The sequence below is a fragment of the Lynx canadensis genome, chromosome C1 (genome assembly GCF_007474595.2).
Source record: "Lynx canadensis isolate LIC74 chromosome C1, mLynCan4.pri.v2, whole genome shotgun sequence".
Classification (NCBI taxonomy): Eukaryota; Metazoa; Chordata; class Mammalia; order Carnivora; family Felidae; genus Lynx; species Lynx canadensis.
In genome coordinates, this window is record NC_044310.1 from 35512141 (window position 1) to 35532605 (window position 20465).

Sequence of the window (20465 nt, forward strand, 5' to 3'; positions counted from 1 at the left end):
TGGCTTTACTACCTAGAAAAGACTGAAAATGAAATAAGACTGAAGATGTAAACTGATTCCAAGGAGTAATAAGACCAGTCAGGACACTAGAACAGTGATTGTGGAATTCTGTATCAGGACACCAAATGTTTCTGGATAGTCCGGGAATTTGTTGCCATGAAATAATCTGCAGCCAAGTGATGTCTCCCTTAGCTTTGGAAGGGGTCATCCGGGAAGCAAGAATCAGTATAACATTTGAGCACTCATATTCTCAGATTATTCACAAATATTATGAGAGAATCCAAGAGTATTAATAGATATGGCTATTTTCCCCAGGCAAGAGAAGAAAGCATTGTTAACACTGTCATTTTTGTATAAATATAAATGCATACACATTTTGCTAACATTACGCAAGTAACAGTATGGAACCACAAATGCTAAAACTAAGGCAAAGAAGTCACTTCAATATGCTTAAGTCTTACCTCTGTAAGTGCATGCAATTGTCCTTGATGTACACACACACCCATGAACCTATGGAACAACAACAAAAAAATTTTTAGCAAAGGAAAACAATATAACTGCCATATAAAGAAACTAGTTTATCTACTCATGCATTGGAAATAATCCAATACCTGTGAACTCTCCTGGGTTCTTGTATAATGCTGCAGCCTCTCAACTTTGATATCAGGCTGGTAATTTTTTTTTTTCCTTTAACTTTATTTATTTTTGAGAGAGAAGTAGAGAGCAAGCAGAGGAGGGGGCAGAGAGAGAGAGAGGGAGAGCGAGAATCCCAAACAGGCTCTGTGCTTTCAGCACAGATCCTGACACAGGGCTCAATCCCATAAACCGTGAGAACAATGACCTGAGCCAAAATCAAGAGTCTGACCCGTAACTGACTGAGCCACTCAGGCATCCCTCATTTGTTACCAAACTTTAATAGGTTACATTCACTATCTACATTTCTTTAACCTTCGTTCGTTCCTAAACTCATTATAATTTGCCCTCTGCCAATATCACTTTTTTTTTTAATCTTTATTTTTGAGAGACAGAGACAGAGCGAGAGCAGGGGAGGGGCAGAGAGAGAGGGAGACAATCTGAAGCAGGCTCCAGGCTCTGAGCTGTCAGCACAGAGCCCAACGCGGGGCTTGAACTCACAGACTGTGAGATCATGACCTGAGATGAAATCGGACGCTTAACCGACAGAGCCACCCAGGCACCCCAGCCAATATCACTCTTTAGTAACTAACCATCCTTACTATGAAGAATTCAGAGTTTTACATACTTTTGCATTTCTAGTACCTAGTATAGTATCTGGCACAAAAGATTTGTTGAACAGCATAAATGATTTTTATGACCTACAAACTTAAGTTCAAGCTCTTCTCTTTACTTTATTTCATTTTACTGAAAATAATCCTTCCAGGATCAGCTAAAATTTCATCTTCTCTATATTGATCTCGGGGATATCTTCACTTATCATTAATCCTCTCTCTCCCTCCTCATCTCAACAGTACTGCTATGCACTTTCACTCTGCTTTGAAAGACTGTTCATTAGCCTAACTGAGGTGGTCCAGGGTCTGGAGTCAGACTGCTTATATTTGAATCCTGGCTCTGCCACTTCATGATGACATCCCCGTATTTTAGTTTCTTCATATACAAAATGGGAGTATTACTATTACCTAACTCATATGGTTATTGTGAAGATGAAATGACATAACTTGGGCTCCTAGAACATACTAAGAACTAGAATATATTAACTGTTCTTCTTTTAACATTTGTGACTTCTTCTCCAGAATGGAATATAAGAAAGATTTTCAAGAATACAGATCTCTTCTCATTTGTTTCTACATATAGTGCCTAATACACAATGTTTTGCAAATAAGATGCTAAACAAACACTTCTTGAATGAAAAAGCAATGATCACCAAATTAGCTTCACAATGTAAATTCATTTTATAAGAAAGAACCTTTTTTTTTTTTTTGGGCATGGAGCCCAACACAGAGCTTGAACTCACAACCCTGAGATCAAGACCTGAGGTGAGATCAAGAGTCAGACGCTTAACCTACTGAGCTATCCAGGCACCCCAGAAAGAACATTTAGAGGCAGGTACAAGGCTGGAGAACGAAGGAGTATTTATTTTATTTAGTCAAATATTTATATAGAAGTTAGGCAGTAGGATTCTACTAGCAAAACAATAGCTACATATTAGACATATCTCCAGAAGCTAGGGAAGCAAAAGATGAACTACTGGGACTTGATCAAGATGAAAAGCTGCTGCACTGTGAATCAAACAATCAACAAAACTAAAAGGCAACCTACGGAATGGGAGAGGATATTTGCAAATGACATAGCTGATAAAGGATTAGCATCCAATATCTATAAAGAACTCACCAAATTCAAACCCAAAAAATAAATAATCCAGTTAAGAAATGGGCAGAAGAGGGGCACCTAGGTGGCTCAGCCGGTTGAACGTCCGACTCTTGGTTTCAGCTCAGATCATGATCTCATGGTTTGTGAGTTTGAGCCCCACATCAGGCTCTGCACTGACAGTGTGGAGCCTGCTTAGGATTCTCTCTCTCCCTCTCTCTCTCTGCCCCTCCCCCACTCTCTCTCTGTCTCTCTTTCAAAAATAAAAAAAAAACTTATACAAAAAGAAACAGGCAGAAGATATAAACAGACATTTTTCTAAAGAAGACATCCAGATGGCCAACAGACACATGAAAAGATGCTCAACATCACTCATCATCAGGGAAATATAAATCAAAACCATGATGAGCTACCACCTCACATCTGTCAGAATGACTAAAATTAACAACACAGGAAAACAGATGTTGGCAAGGATGCTGAGAAAGGGGAACCCTCTTACATTGTTGGTGGGAATGCAAACTGGTGCAGCTACTCTGGAAAACAGGATGGAGATTCCTCAAACAGTTAAAAATAGAACTACCCTATGACCCAGCAATTGCACTATTAGGTATTTACCCAAAAAATACAAAGATACTGATTCAAAGGGGCACATGTATCCTGATGCTTATAGCAGCATTATCAAGAACAGTCAAATTATGGAAAGAACCCAATTGTCCATCAACTGAAATTGGATAAAGAAGATGGATATATATATATAATGGAATATTACTCAACCATCAAAAAATGAAATCTTGCCATTTACAGCAACATGGATGGAGCTAGAGTATATTATGCTAAGTGAAATAAGTCAGAGAAAGACAAATACCATATGATTTCATTCATCCATGGAATTTAAGAAACAAAACAGATGAACGTAGGGAAAGGGAGAAAAAAAGGAGACAGAAGCAAACCCAAAGACACTCTTTTTTTTTTATGTTTTTATTTATTTTTGAGACAGAAAGCACAAGCTGCAAGGGGCAGAGAGAAAGGGAGACAGGAACTGAAGCAGGCTCTACGCCGTCAGCAGAGATCCTGATGCGGGGTCCGAACTCATGAGCTGTGAGATCATGACCTAAGCAGAAGTCACACTTAACCAACTGAGCCACCCAGGTGGCCCAAACCATAAGAGACTCTTTTTTTTTTTTTTAATTTTTTTAAGTTTACTTATTTTTGTGAGAGAAAGAGAGATAGACAGAGCACAAGCAGGGGAGGAGCAGAGAGAGAGGGAGACACAGAATCTGAAGCAGGCTCTAGGCTCTAAGCTGTCAGCACAGAGGCTGACACAGGATTCCAACTCACAAACCGTGAGATCATGACCTGAGCCAAAGTCGGATGCTTAACCGACTGAGCCACCCAGGTGCCCCACCAGAAGAGACTCTTAACCATAGAGAACAAACTAAGGGTTGATGGAGGGGAGGTGGGCGGGGGAGGGGCTAAATGGGTGATGGATATTAAGAAGGGCACTTGTCATGAGCATTGGGTGTTGTATGTAAGTGATAAATCACTAAATTGTATTCCTGAAAGCAGTATTATACTATATGTTAACTAGAATTTAAATAAAAATTTGAAACAAAAAAAAAAATTAAAAAATAAAGTCATGAGCCTCCTAAAAGCTGAAAAGACCTGGTTTGGGTATGATACACCCTTGCTTCCCTTCCCCCCAAACCCACCATTCACTATGACCACATCATCCGCAGAGATGTCACAGCCAGCACATTCGGGCAGGCACTGGTTTCATGTGACAGTTTTCTTCTGCCTGCCTTCCTCCCCACCCCCACCTCACATCACCACATCACAGTGGTGTCACACAACTCTACGTCTATGTGAAACTTTTCTGCCTGACCTCCTCAACCTCATTTTCTTTCCATCACCCACCACATCCAAAACAGTTTCACAGAGCTCTCAAGCTAAGATAGGCATTAGCTTTATATTAGAAGAAGAGCTTGAGCAGAGTACATGATTACAGTTGCTATAAAAAGAATATACTTTAAAAGGGAAATATTTCTCAGGGCGCCTGGGTGGCTCAGTTGCTTAAGTGTTCAACTTCAGCTCAGGTCATGACCTCCAGTTCGTAAGTTTGAGCCTTGAGTCGGGCTCTGTGCTGACAGCTCAGAGCCTAGAGCCTGCTTCAGATTTTGTGTCTCCCTCTCTCTCTGCCCCTCCCCCACTCATGTGCGTGTGTATTCTCTCTCTCTCTCTCTCTCTCTCTCTCTCTGAAAAATAAACATTAAAGAAAAATTTAAGGGAAATATTTCTCATCCTTAACAGGGAAGTGATATATGCCTAGAAAAGCATTTAATATTAACAGTAAGTTTTCACTGAAATTTTTATTACTAATTATATTAAAATCTAAGTTGTGGACAAAACCTCAAATCTTTTTTGGTATGAGACTGGACCTAAAAATTATTACACTCTGAATGATTCTTACTCCCTACTACCACCACCCAAAATCAAGCCAGCTAGAATTACTTAGCTCAGGAAGGGAGGAGCACTTTGTTAATGCATGTGCTTGAGACTAAGTCATTACTGAAATTTATTATTTTTAGTTTCATATTATGTACACACACTTGTGTTAAGTAAGAAGAGGGATGCCTGGGTGGCTCAGTCGGCTGAGCATCTGACTTTGGCTCAGGTCATAATCTCTCAGTTCATGAGTTCAAGCCCTGCATGGAGCTCTCTGCTGTCAGTGCAGAGCCCACCTCCAATCCTCTCCTTCTTTCTCTGTCCCTCCCCCACCCTGGCACAAGAGCACTGGCTATCTCTTTCAAAAATAAAAACATTTAATGGGACACCTGGGTGTCTCAGTCAGTTAAGTGTCTGACTTCAGCTCAAGTCATGATCTCACGGATTGTGAGTTCAAGTCCCACATCAGGCTCTGTGCTGACAGTGCGGAGCCTGATTTGGACCCTCCGTCCCTTCTCTCTGCTTCTCTCCCTCTCTCTGCCCTTCCTCCAAGTACAAGTTCTCTCAAAAGTAATAAATAAATATTAAAATAAATAAATAAAGGGGCGTCTTGGTGGCTCAGTCGGTTAAGTGTCCGACTTCAGCTAAGGTCGTGATCTTGTGGCTTGTGAGGTCGAGCCCCACATCAGGCTCTGTGCTGACAGCTCGGAGCCTGGAGCCTGCTTCAGATTCTGTCTCCCTCTCTCTCTGCCCCTCCCCTGCTCACACAGTCTCTGTCTCTCTCTCCCAAATATAAATAAACATTAAAGTTTTTTAAATAAATAAAAACATTTAAAAAGAAAAAAAAAAGAAGAGTTGCTTTTGTTTTTTAGACCAGCACTTCCTAAATTTTAATGTGGACACAAATCACCTAGGACTTATATAAATTCCAGGCTCTGATTCTACAGGTTGGGGCAGAGGGAGGTTGGGAGTCTGAATTTCTAATAAGCTCCCAGGTAATATTGACATTGCTAGGTCCATGGACCACACACTGAGTAGAAGGCTCAGTCTTGACTTGACAAACGACAGCTGATCACCCACTCTAAAGTTAGTAAGACCATAACAGGAAACTTCCAACTCTGATACTACTGGTAAACTAGACTTTGATCAGACACTTAATTTGCCTCAGCCTTTCCTGTAGCATGATTTACTATTTTCCATAAAGTGTCATTACCATGCTTTTATACACCTTTGCTTTTCTAGGGCTGTTCCCACTTCCCAGAATGCCCCTCCCCTCATTTCTACATAGTTACGTTCTACTCACCCTCAAAGCCCAGTTCAGATACTTCCTTTCCCACAAAACAAATCTGGCTCCCTCTAAGTAGAAGTACTTCTGAACTAGCATGCTTCTGAACTATGAAGACACTCCATCTACACCACTCTCCTATAGCATCATTGCTTCCTACCTTTAACTATGTTTTATAAAATGAAATGAATTCTCTTGCCTGTCATATGACAGTATATAAACACTTGCTGGGTAAATTTAACACACAACTCTGACCACTTAAAAATCACTGAAATGCTTGTTATTTGCCAGGCACTGGTAATTATTGTTATTATATGATTATTATAACAGCTGACTCTTTTTTTCTGAGAGAGAGAGCAGGGGAAAGGCAGAGGGAGAGGGAGAGGGAGAGCGAGAAAGAGAGAAAGAATCCTAAGCAGGCTCCACACCCAGCACAAAGCCTGATGTGGGGCTTGATCCCACAACCATGAGATCACAACCTGAGCTGAAATCAAGAGTCAGATGCTTAACTAACTGAGCCACCCAGGCACCCCAACAACTGACTCTTAAAGAGCACTTACTGTGTAGGCATTGTTTTTATATTATATTCATTTAATCCTCATAATAATCCAATGAAGTAATACTTTTATTCTCCCAATTATATTGATAAAGAAATTTAGGCTTAGAGAAATAAAGTAACCTGCCCAAAGTCATACAAATAATAAGTGGCTGAGCCAGGCGTCAAACCTAAACAGTGGGTTCTGTGCTCTTAATCACAATGTTATATTACCTCCCCATATAGTTATAAAAAGGATTTAAAAATGAACAAGACACAATGCCTTTCATTAAGAAGCTACTCAAAAAGATTTTTGTGGCAGTTCACAGCTCCTGATCAAAGTCCAAATTCCTTACTTAGCATGTTATTCAAGAATCTGAATGATCTGACCCGCACCTCTTTTACCTTATCTCCTATTACTCCCACCTGAATTCTCTATGTTTTAGTTATATAACCTGTTCCTCCTAAATATGTCCTAAATTCTCCCACTTTCATACTGTTGCTACAATAAGGCCATCTGGAATCCACTTTTTTACTATTTCTTTTAGGGGCAGGGAGAGTGGCAGAGCGGGAGGGAGGGAGGGAGAGAGAGAGAGAGAGAGAGAGAGAATATGAATCCCAACCAGGCTCCATGCTCAGTGCAGAATCTGACATGGGGCTTGATTCCACAGCCCTGGAATCATGACCTGAGCCCAAATCAAGAGTTGGACGCTCAGCTGACTCAGCCACCCAAGTGCCCCTGGAATCCACTTTTCAAAGCTCTACCAATCCTTACAAACTTACTGCAAGAATGTCTCCAAATAATAACAATAATAACAATAGCACCCAACATTTATATACCATTTAGGATGCCAGGAACTGTCACATATCAAGTCATATGATTGGGAATGGTTATAATAATTCCTGTCTCAGAGACATAATTTCACATATTTCCCTACTCTTTCTAATCTGAAGTAATCTTTCTCTTCTCTATACATTTATATTACTCTATTTAAAACTCTATTATATAGAGAAGTGTCTATTCATGTTTTCTGCCCATTTCTTCACTGGGTTATTTGTTTTTCGGGTGTGGAGTTTGGTGAGCTCTTTATAGATTTTAGATACTAGCCCTTTGTCCGATATGTCATTTGCAAATATCTTTTCCCATTCCGTTGGTTGCCTTTTAGTTTTGTTGGTTGTTTCCTTTGCTGTGCAGAAGCTTTTTATCTTCATAAGGTCCCAGTAATTCACTTTTGCTTTTAATTCCCTTGCCTTTGGGGATGTGTCAAGTAAGAGATTGCTACGGCTGAGGTCAGAGAGGTCTTTTCCTGCTTTCTCCTCTAAGGTTCTGATGGTTTCCTGTCTCACATTTAGGTCCTTTATCCATTTTGAGTTTATTTTTGTAAATGGTGTGAGAAAGTGATCTAGTTTCAACCTTCTGCATGTTGCTGTCCAGTTCTCCCAGCACCATTTGTTAAAGAGGCTGTCTTTTTTCCATTGGATGTTCTTTCCTGCTTTGTCAAAGATGAGTTGGCCATATGTTTGTGGGTCTAGTTCTGGGGTTTCTATTCTATTCCATTGGTCTGTGTGTCTGTTTTTGTGCCAATACCATGCTGTCTTGATGACATCCAGATGGCCAACAGGCACATGAAAAGATGTTCAGCGTCGCTCCTTATCAGGGAAATACAAATCAAAACCACACTCAGGTATCACCTCACGCCAGTCAGAGTGGCCAAAATGAACAAATCAGGAGACTATAGATGCTGGAGAGGATGTGGAGAAACGGGAACCCTCTTGCACTGTTGGTGGGAATGCAAATTGGTGCAGCCGCTCTGGAAAGCAGTGTGGAGGTTCCTCAGAAAATTAAAAATAGACCTACCCTATGACCCAGCAATAGCACTGCTAGGAATTTATCCAAGGGATACAGGAGTACTGATGCATAGGGGCACTTGTACCCCAATGTTCATAGCAGCACTCTCAACAATAGCCAAATTATGGAAAGAGCCTAAATGTCCATCAACTGATGAATGGATAAAGAAATTGTGGTTTATATACACAATGGAATACTACGTGGCAATGAGAAAAAATGAAATATGGCCTTTTGTAGCAACGTGGATGGAACTGGAGAGTGTGATGCTAAGTGAAATAAGCCATACAGAGAAAGACAGATACCATATGGTTTCACTCTTATGTGGATCCTGAGAAACTTAACAGGAACCCATGGGGGAGGGGAAGGAAAAAAAAAAAAAAAAAAAAAAAAGGACGTTAGAGTGGGAGAGAGCCAAAGCATAAGAGACTGTTAAAAACTGAGAACAAACTGAGGGTTGATAGGGGGTGGGAGGGAGGGGAGGGTGGGTGATGGGTATTGAGGAGGGCACCTTTTGGGATGAGCACTGGGTGTTGTATGGAAACCAATTTGTCAATAAACTTCATATAAAAAAAAAAAATAAATAAAAAAAAAAATAAAACTCCATTATATAAACACGTATCAGGCCTGCCTTCTACATGAAGTTTTATCTATGTCTGCTTCTTCCACTAAATTAGATGGTTCTTGAGGGCAGGAATCTTAAGTGTGAAAAAGAATGGCTATTTACTCACTAAATTACCTCCCTTTTCTTCCTGAAGTTTCCCAATGTCTATAACAGTTAGTTAAGACCATAATATTGAGTTCTGGAGAGTAGTACAGGGGCAGAAATTATTATGTCATTTCTAGGCCTGTCCCATAAAAACCTCAACCCTCTCCTCTATACTTTTCTCCTTCATCTGTCAGCAGATGCAGAAGACCCAGTGAAGGAATCTGAGGCCCTGACCTAGGTTTAAAAAAAAAAAAAAAAAAAAAAAGCTCTCTGTCTAACTCAATCCAACACACGCTGAACTAGGACATGAATAAGAAACATGCCTTTAAATCAATAAGATTTTACGTGGTTTACTACAGTAATTAGCCCACCTGGAATAAATATACTAGGTGGTTTTGTGTCTCTATATATACTTAAAACACTGCCTTCTTCATAGTTAGCATTTAGTAAATATTTACCAAATTCAGTTAAAAGTTAAATTTCTTTTTTTTTTTCACATTTTATTTATTTTTGAGACAGTGAGAGACACAGCATGAGTGGGGGAAAGGCCGAGAGAGAGGAAGATACAGAATCTGAAGCAGGCCCCAGGTTCTGAGCTGTCAGCACAGATCCCAACATGGGGCTCAAACCCACAAACTGCAAGATCATGACCTGTGCCAAAGTCGGGTGCTTAATTGACTGAGCCACCCAGGCACCCCTAAAAGTTAAATTTCTTAATTCCAAAGCAGGATCTTTCTTCAGTCCTAGTATTATCCAGCAGTCTCCAAAATGGGGTATGAATAAGATTACCCATTGAAGTCTGGGAAGAAAATTGGAATTTTTAAGCTATATTATTATTTATTTTTTAAAAAAAAATTTTTTTTTTCAACGTTTATTTATTTTTGGGACAGAGAGAGACAGAGCATGAACGGGGGAGGGGCAGAGAGAGAAGGAGACACAGAATCGGAAACAGGCTCCAGGCTCTGAGCCATCAGCCCAGAGCCTGACGCGGGGCTCGAACTCACGGACCGCGAGATCGTGACCTGGCTGAAGTCGGACGCTTAACCGACTGCGCCACCCAGGCGCCCCTATATTATTATTTATTTTTAATTTTTTAATGTTTAATTTTGAGAGAGACAGAGAGCGAGCAGGGGAGGGGCAGAAAGATTGGCAGACACAGTCTGAAGCAGGCTTCAGGCTCTGAGCTGTCAGCACAGAGCCCGATACGGGGCTCAAATCCATGAACCGTGAGATCATGACCTGAGCTGAAGTTGGACGCTTAACTGACTGAATTGCCCAGGCACCCCATTACCTATATTATTTTTATATAAAGAAGAAAAAATAAGTTTAGTAATATTTAACATGGGTTAATAATAGCACCTGGGGATGTGCTCAAAAATGTTTTCTTAATGGGATATTATGATAGGCAGAAGATGTCTAGAAAGGTCCATGTTCTAACCCTCAAAACCTGTGAATATGTTATGCTATATAGCAAGGGAAATTGATTAAAGTTGCAGATGGAATTAAGGTTGCTAATCAGCTGACTTTAAAATAGGGAGAGTATCAGGGGCGCCTGGGTGGCGCAGTCGGTTAAGCGTCCGACTTCAGCCAGGTCACGATCTCGCGGTCCGTGAGTTCGAGCCCCGCGTCGGGCTCTGGGCTGATGGCTCAGAGCCTGGAGCCTGTTTCCGATTCTGTGTCTCCCTCTCTCTCTGCCCCTCCCCCGTTCATGCTCTGTCTCTCTCTGTCCCAAAAATAAATAAACGTTGAAAAAAAATATATATATATAAAAAAAAAAAATAGGGAGAGTATCCTAGACTACCAAGTGTTATCATACTTGCAGTGTTATCATAATGGTCCCCAAAGGTGGAAGAGGGAGGCCAAAAAGTTAGTATTAGAAGGATACAATATGAAAAAAAAATCAGCCTGTCACTATTGGCTTTGAAGAGGGAAGGAGCTACAAGCCAAATAGAAACTGAAAAAGTAAGGAAACAGATTCTTCCCTAGAGCCTCCAGAAAGAAACACAACACTCTCAATACCTTGATTTTATCCTAGTAAGACCCACATCAGACTTCTGATCTATAGAAGATAATGAATTTGTGTTGTTTCAAGTCACCAGGTAATTTGTTATAGCAGCCATAGAAAACTAATGACACAACAAGAAAAAGAAAGAAAGAAAGAAAGAAAGAAAGAAAGAAAGAAAGAAAGAAAAGAAAAGAAAAGAAAAGAAAAGAAAAGAAAAGAAAAGAAAAGAAAAGAAAACTAATATTACATAATAAAAAAATCATGGGTGGAGAAACAAAAGCAAAAATGAACTATTGGGACCTCATCAAAATAAAAAGCTTCTGCACAGCAAAGGAAACAATCAGCAAAACTAAAAGGCAACCAACAGAATGGAAGAAGATATTTGCAAACTACATATCAGATAAAGGGTTAGCATCCAAAATCTATTAAGAACTTATCAAACTCAACACTCAAAAAACAAATAATCCAGTGAAGAGATGGGCAAAAGACATGAATAGACACTTCTCCAAAGAAGACATCCAGATGGCCAACCGACACATGAAAAAATGCTCAACATCACTCATCATCAGGGAAATACAAATCAGAACCACAATGAGATACCACCTCACACCAGTCAGAATGGCTAACATTAGCAACTCAGGCAACAACAGATGTTGGTGAGGATGTGGAGAAAGAGAATCTCTTTTGCACTGCTGGTGGGAATGCAAACTGGTGCAGCCACTCTGGAAAACAGTATGGAGGTTCCTCAAAAAATTAAAAATAGAACTATCCTATGACCCAGTAATTGCACTACTAGGTAGAAACAGGTGTGCTGTTTCAAAGAGGCATGTGCACCCCCATGTTTATAGGAGCACTATCAACAATAGCAAAGTATGGAGGGTCCAACTGTCCATTGATGGATGAATGGATAAAGAAGATGTGGTATACACACACACACACACACACACACACACACACACACAATGGAGTATTACTTGGCAATCAAAAAGAATGAAATCTTGCTATTTGCAACTATGTGGATGGAACTAGAGGGTATTATGCTAAGCGAAATTAGTCAGAGAAAGACAAATATCGTATGACTTCACTCATATGAGGACTTTAAGACACAGAACAGATGAACATAAGGGAAAGGAAGCAAAAAATATACAAAAACAGGGAGGGGGACAAAACATAAGAGACTCTTAAATATGGAGAACAGACAGAGGGTTACTGCAGGAGGGATGGGCTAAATGGGTAAGGGGCATTAAGGAATCCACTCCTGAAATCATTGTTGCACTATATGCTAAATAATTTGGATGTAAATTTAAAAAAAAAAAATATGGGTCACTATGTTCACAGACCTAAAATAGACTTTGGGCTTTGACTCCTAAACAAACACAAGGAAAATAACATTATTAGTTCCTTGGTAGCATTTCGTCCCATCAGTCAAATATTTTTTGAGTTCATAGTTCTGCTCTCAGAGTTAAACATTAAAGTTTAAATACTGTCCCTTCTCAAAAGCTTATTACCTAAACAGAAGAGTGAGGGAGAGGTGTGACAGTAGTCTGAAACACATCTAGCTGTCTTCATTCAGGAAACACACACACACAAAACACCAACACACAACTATTTTGGACCAACTCAATACTACACAACAGGACCCAGTAAGAGTCCTGTAGCCATTATATCAAAGCTGTCTGGAAAATTAGTAGTTATTGCTAACTTACCTAGAATTAGGTATATATGCCAATATACCTAGAAACTGTCCTAGGTATTTTATATGTATTATCTGAGATTAAATTATCCTCATTTTATCGTCTAGGAAAATAAGGTTCAGAGCACTTAAGTGACTTGACAAAAGTTGGAGAAGTACTGGAATCTGATCTATTTTGCTCTGTGACAATGGGAATGAAAGAAAAAAGGCCAGTGGTTCAATAATAACTTCATTTTGTATTCATAAATAATACCTAATGATGCCTGGGTGGCTCAATCAGTTGAGCATCTGACTCTCAATTTCAGCTCGGGTCATGGTCCCAGGGATCAAGCAAGCCTCACATCGGGCTCCTTGCTGAGTTTGGAGCCTGCTTGAGATTCTGTCTCTTTCTCACTCTGCCCCTCTCCCCTGCTTAGGCTCACTCACTCTCTCTCTCTCTCTCTCAAAAAAAAAAAAAAAAGATTCTCTCTCTCTCTGTCTCTCCAAAACAAAAACAAAACCCTGCCAATCTGTAAACCAATGAAAATCTAACTGGTTTGCTTTATAAGACTTTCTACTGTCAGCTTTGAGCAAAAAGCAACATCCGTGTTAGGAGTTCTTCTGATCTGTACTGGTCTTTGCAGAAAAATGTCTGGTTCTGAAGTTATGGTAAAAACAATTAAGAGGTTTGAAATAAACCTATAATAGAATAGTAAAATGTGAGCATGATTTTCATATTAAAATGCTTTCTAAAAGGCCTACATTGGAAACCTACTGATACTGGTTTACTTTTTTTTTTTAAGTTTTTCCAGAAATTTGATATATTTTTATCTGATTTCCCTCCCATAATTGAAGGAAAGGCTCTGCGACATACTCCACCGGATTCCACTAAGCTTTAATATGTGGCATTAAATGAACTGCTTTGCATTTTACTCCCAAATAAAGCAAAGATACCATCACTCTCTTAGACCAGAAAAAATTACCAGTAACCAAAAAGGAGAAGAAAGGGCAATGGCTCAGATCTCAAGTCCCAAAAGAGCTATGAATCTAGGCCCATAAAAAAAGCAGTAATATCTCTGGGTAAGGCTTACTGCAGTTCAAACGTGCTTTAGAGGTATTACATCATGGAAAACTGGTTGTGCTAGGTTCTAGCTTTGAGAACTCAAAGAAAACTCAGCTGAACAGACATTAACCACTAATGTCTCACTTCAAGTGACATTAAACAGAGCTGGTTCAGTCTGGCTTTCTCTTTTCTGTCCACGATTTTTATAGTCAGATTTTAAGATAGGTAAAGGCAAATAAACATTGCTCAATATTCACTAGATCATGTCAATAGCACTACATATAATAACAAGAGGACCAATAAAGTTTATGGTCTAATCTTACTGGGTTTTTTTTTAGTGAAACAATACAAGTACTTAAAAAGTTAATATAAGATCTGCTTACTTACAAATAGTAAACCAGTTTAATAAACACAAAAACATCCTAGATTTTTTTTTCATTTTTTTTCTTCAATATATGAAATTTATTGTCAAATTGGTTTCCATATAACACCCAGTGCTCATCCCAAAAGGTGCCCTCCGCAATACCCATCACCCACCCACCCCTCCCTCCCACCCCCCATCAACCCTCAGTTTGTTCTCAGTTTTTAACAGTCTCTTATGCTTTGGCTCTCTCCCACTCTAACCTCTTTTTTTTTTTTCCTTCCCCTCCCCCATGGGTTTCTGTTAAGTTTCTCAGGATCCACATAAGAGTGAAAACATATGGTATCTGTCTTTCTCTGGATGGCTTATTTCACTTAGCATCACACTCTCCACTTCCATCCACGTTGCTACAAAGGGCCATATTTCATTCTTTCTCATTGCCACGTAGTACTCCATTGTGTATATAAATCACAATTTCTTTTTTTTATTTTTTTTTTATTTTTATTTTTTTATATATGAAATTTATTGTCAAATTGGTTTCCATACAACACCCAGTGCTCATCCCAAAAGGTGCCCTCCTCAATACCCATCACCCACCCTTTCCTCCCTCCCACCCCCCATCAACCCTCAGTTTGTTCTCAGTTTTTAACAGTCTCTTATGCTTTGGCTCTCTCCCACTCTAACCTCTTTTTTTTTTTTTTTCCCTTCCCCTCCCCCATGGGTTCCTGTTAAGTTTCTCAGGATCCACATAAGAGTGAAACCATATGGTATCTGTCTTTCTCTGTATGGCTTATTTCACTTAGCATCACACTCTCCAGTTCCATCCACGTTGCTACAAAAGGCCATATTTCATTTTTTCTCATTGCCACGTAGTATTCCATTGTGTATATAAACCACAATTTCTTTATCCATTCATCAGTTGATGGACATTTAGGCTCTTTCCATAATTTGGCTATTGTTGAGAGTGCTGCTATGAACATTGGGGTACAAGTGCCCCTATGCATCAGTACTCCTGTATCCCTTGGGTAAATTCCTAGCAGTGCTATTGCTGGGTCATAGGGTAGGTCTATTTTTAATTTTCTGAGGAACCTCCACACTGCTTTCCAGAGCGGCTGCACCAGTTTGCATTCCCACCAACAGTGCAAGAGGGTTCCCGTTTCTCCACATCCTCTCCAGCATCTATAGTCTCCTGATTTGTTCATTTTGGCCACTCTGACTGGCATGAGGTGATATCTGAGTGTGGTTTTGATTTGTATTTCCCTGATAAGGAGCGACATTGAGCATCTATTCATGTGCCTGTTGGCCATCTGGATGTCTTCTTTAGAGAAGTGTCTATTCATGAAAAACATCCTAGATTTCTGAGAGAAAAACAAATATTCCCCATCTTGATTAACAACTGAAAGTAAACTTGAGACTGAGAATTAAACTCATTCTGTAACTATTTTTTCACAGAAAATTTTAAACCACACTGCTCACAACTGCCATGCAAACAGCAAAATACCAAATCTCCTGGCAAAGGTAGAAATATTAATACATATACAAGCAGTGACCTCAAATGTTCCCCAAATGTTTTTTAATCCAGGAAGTTCGGACAAGAACTAATAATATCCACAAACCCAAGTATCTAGATTGTCTCCTCACAAAATGAGAATGCTTCTTCCTCCTTCCCAAACTTATTCTTTATTCTAAGATTACTCATAAACTCACATCCAAATAGCAAAATATAAACACACATTTCAATTTATGTGAGTATACTTCTGAAACAGCTCTCTCACATGATTTATGTCTTCCCCCTCTCCCAAAGTAGAAGAAATATACAGAGGAGAAAGAGAATAATTCAATCTAAAAAGCAAGAAAATTAGTATGTGCAAGGTTTGTGCTCTTCTACAGATAAACAGAACCCTTAAATTTTTTTTTTTTTTACTACCTATCACATATATACTAAGCACAGTGACAGGCAAAGGTGACTAAGTGGGTGCTAGAGAAATAAACATGATGGTACCTACTTCAAGGAGTTCACAGACAAATAATGATAATGATGTATTCTAAGTACTTTACAGGTATTACCTCATTTAATACTTATGAAAACATTATGTTACAGGTACTATTATCTCCATTTTATAGATAAGAAAACGGAGGAGAGATTAAGTGGCTTGCCCAATATCACACAACTTGCAAATGGCAGAGTCAGGGCTGGATTCTTAACTCTTAAGCTTTATGTTCTATAGCCTCAATAAATGACACTTCAGATGATTATGACTATAGTAGTAACAATAATAGAATAATTATAGTTAACATTTAGTGCCTTGCACTGTGTTAAGTTCTTTATCTCATTTAATTCTCCCGTCAACCTGGTATAGTAGTACTATCATTACTCTTTATAGATGAGAAAACTGAGGTTACAGAGGTTAATTTGCCAAAGGTCCCCTATCTACTAAGAGACACAACCATCCTGAACCTCTCCTCTGAATTCCAGACTTTATCCAACTGTTAATTTTTAAATTTGTTTTTATTTTATTTTAGAGAGAGAGAAAGAGAGAGCAAGAGGGGGAGAGGGGCAGAGGGGGGGAGAGGATTTTAAGTAGGCTCCATGAACAGCACAGAGCATGATCAGGGAATTTGATCCCATGACCCTGGGATCATGACATGAGACGAAATTAAGAGTCCCAGGCTCAGCCAACTTGAGCCACCCCAACTACCAATTTGATAACTTCTGATGTCATATCCCCAAAACCTGTTCCCCATGCAGTCTTCCCCAGTGTAGTTACTGGCAATTAAATTCTCCCAGTTGCTCAAATCAAAAGCCTAAGAGTCATCCTTGACTCCTTCCCCTGTGCTAATATCCCAATCCATTAGGAAGTCCCATTGTCTCTACTTTAAAAAATATCCAGGGGTGCCTGGATGGCTCAGTTGGTTAAGTGTCTGACTCTCGGTTTTGGCTCAGGTCATGATCTCATGGTCCATGGGTTCCAGCCTTGTGTTGGGCTCTGTGATGACTGCTTGGGTTTCTCTCTTTCCCTCTCTCTCTGCCCTTCCCCAGCTTGCTCTCTGGGTCTCTCAAAATAAATAAATAAACTTCAAATATATATATATATATATATATATATATATATATATATCCACAAATATCCAGAATCCAACTATTTCTCTCCACCTTCATTGTTATCACAGTCAAAGCCACCATCAGCTCTCTCTAGATTACTGCAATAGTCTTCTAACTTAATTTTCATCACTTACATACTTAGATAGCTTAAAATAAGCATATAATGAAAAATAACAGTCCCCTGGCCTCCCCATACCACCAGTGAATCCTATTCCCCAGAGGGAACCACTCTCCCCTCTTTCAGCTGTTTCTTCTGTTTACCATCATAGCTCTAGCTATCTACTGATTATACTGCTATTTCTTACCTTCTACTGACTTTCCAGAATGGAGGCTGAGGATTCAGCCCTCTCAAATTACTTCCCTTGCAATATTTGCATAAGACAATCTTGGGTCCCCAAAGCAATCTACAGTTTTAATGCAATCCCTATCAAAATACAGCATTTTTCACAGAACAATAATCCCAAAATTTGTGTGGAACCACAAAAGACCCCAAATAGCCAAAGCAATCTTTTTTTTTTTAATGTTTATTGATTTTTGATGGGGGGGGGCCGCAGAGCGTGAGTGGGGGAGGGGCAGAGAGAGAGGGAGACACAGAATTTGAAGCAGGCTCCAGGCTCTGAGCTATTAGCACAGAGCCCGATGTGGGGCTCGAACTCACAAGTTGTGAGATCATGACCTGAGCTGAAGTCAGTCGCCCAACCAACTGTACCACCCAGGTGCCCCATCAAAGCAATCTTAAAAAAGAAAAAGAAAAAGAAAAAAAACAAAGGTATCACAATTGCAGATTTCAAGTTATACTACAAAGCTGCAGTAATCAAAACAGTATTGGACTGGCACAAAAATAGACACATAGATCAATGAAACAGAATAGAAAGCCTAGAAATAAATCTATGATTATCTGGTCAATTAATCTTTTTTTTAAGTACTTATGCATGAGAATTTTTAAGTTTATTTATTTATTTATTTATTTATTTATTTATTTATTTTGAGAGAGAGAGAGAGAGAGAGAACAAGGGAGGGGCAGAGAGAGAATCTCAAGCAAGCTCCACACTGTCAGTGTGGAGCCTGACATGGGGCTTGAACCTATGAACCGTGAGATCATGACCTGAGCTGAAATCAAGAGTCGAATGCTTAACCAACTGAGCCACCCAAGCATTCCTGGTCAATCAATCCTTGACAAAGGACGCAAGAATATGCAACGTGAAAAAGACAGTCTCGGGGTGCCTGGGTGGCTCAGTTGGTTAAGCATCCCACTTCAGCGCAGGTCATGATTTCCCAGTTCATGGGTTCAAGCCCCACATTGGGCTTTGTGCTAACAGCTCAGAGCCTGGTGCCTGCTTCAGATTCTGTGTCTCCATCTGTCTCTGCCTTCCCCAGCACACATACTCTCTCTTTCTCAAAAATAAATAAACATTGGGGCACCTGGGTGGCTCAGTCAGTTAAGTGTCAGACTTCAGCTCAGGTCATGATCTCACAGTTCGTGGGTTTGAGCCCTGCATCAGGGTCTGTGCTGACAGCATGCAGCCTGGAGCCTGCTTTGATTCTGTGTCTCCCTCTCTCTCTGCCCTTACCCCACCCATGGTCTCTCTTTCTCTCTCAAAAATAAATAAACATTTAAAAATTTTTTAAAAAAGAAATAAACATTAAAAAAAAAAAGAAAAAAAAGTCTCTTCAACAAATGGTGTTGGGAAAACTGGGGAGCTACAAACAAAAGAATGAAACCAGACCACTTTCTTATACCATACACAAAAATAAACTCAAGATGGAGATGTGAGGCCAGAAACCATAAAAATCCTAGAAAAGAACACAGTAATTTCTCTGACATCAGCTATAGCAACACTTTTCTGGGTTTTTTTTTGTTTTGTTTTTTGTTTTTTGTTTTAAGCAACACTTTTCTAGATCTGTCTCCTGAGGCAAGGTAAACAAAAGCAAAAATAAACTATTGGGACTACATCAAAATAAAAAGCTTCTTCACAGCAAAGGAAATAATCAACAAAACTAAAAGACTAGCTACTGAATGGGAGAAGATATTTGCAGTTGATATAGCCAATAAGTGGTTAATATCCAAAATCTGTAAAAAACTTATAAACTCAACACCAAAAAATAAATGATCCAATTAAAAATGGGCAGAAGACATGAACAGACATTTCTCCAAGGACAACATACAGATGACCAACAGACAAAAGAAAAGATACTCAACATCACTCATGACCAGGGAAATGCAAATCAAAACACAATGAGATATCACCTTACTTCTGTCAGAATGGCTAAAATCAAAACCACAAAAAACAAGTGTTGACAAGGATGTGGAGAAAAAGGAACCCTTGTGCACTGTTGGTAGGAATGCAAACTGGTGCAGCCACTGTGGAAAATGGTATGGAGGTAGAACTACCATGTGATCCAGTAATTACACTACTGGGTATTTACCCAAAGAATACAAAATCACTAATTCAAAAAGATACATGCACCCCCTATGTTTATGGTGGCATTATTTATAATAGCCAAAATATGGAAGCAACCTAAGTGCCTATTGACAGATGAATAGATAAAAAAGATACTATATGTCTACACAATGGAATATTATTCAGCCACAAAAAGAATGCAATCTTGCCATTTGCAACAGCATGGATGGATCTAGAAGGTATAATCCTAAGGAAATAAGTCCAAGAAAGACAAATACCGTATGATTTCACTCAAGGAATTTAAGAGGCAAAACAAATGAACAAAGAAAAAAAAGACAAACCAAAAAACAGACCCTTAACTATAGATAACAAACTAATGATTACCAGAAGGGAGGTGGGGGGATGGGTGAAATAGGTGATGGGGATTAAAGAGTACATATATCATGATGAGCACTGAATAATGTATAGAATCAATCACTGAATCACTATTATTGTACACCTGAAACTAATATAACACTGTACATTAACTATACTGGAATTTAAAAAAAAGAAAAGAAAATATGTTTACCACAGACAGTTCAGTTGAAAAGATTTAAAAGATATTAAAATAAACATTAATGACAATTTTAAAAAAGAGAAAAAAGAAAAAGAAAGGCATAAGATCTAGAAAGAAATGGGTAGAAAGATGATAGCAAGTCC

General features: G+C 39.2%; 1 protein-coding gene across 1 annotated transcript in view; it reads right to left on the reverse strand.

Annotated features, from left to right (window-relative positions):
- The window catches only part of TESK2 (testis associated actin remodelling kinase 2), a 135736-nt gene that overhangs the window by 39775 nt on the left and 75496 nt on the right, over positions 1–20465 (reverse strand). Inside the window, exon 4 of the mRNA XM_030324475.2 lies at positions 462–510. Within this exon, the coding sequence (XP_030180335.1) occupies positions 462–510 (49 nt within the window). The remainder of the gene's footprint in view (positions 1–461; positions 511–20465) is intronic.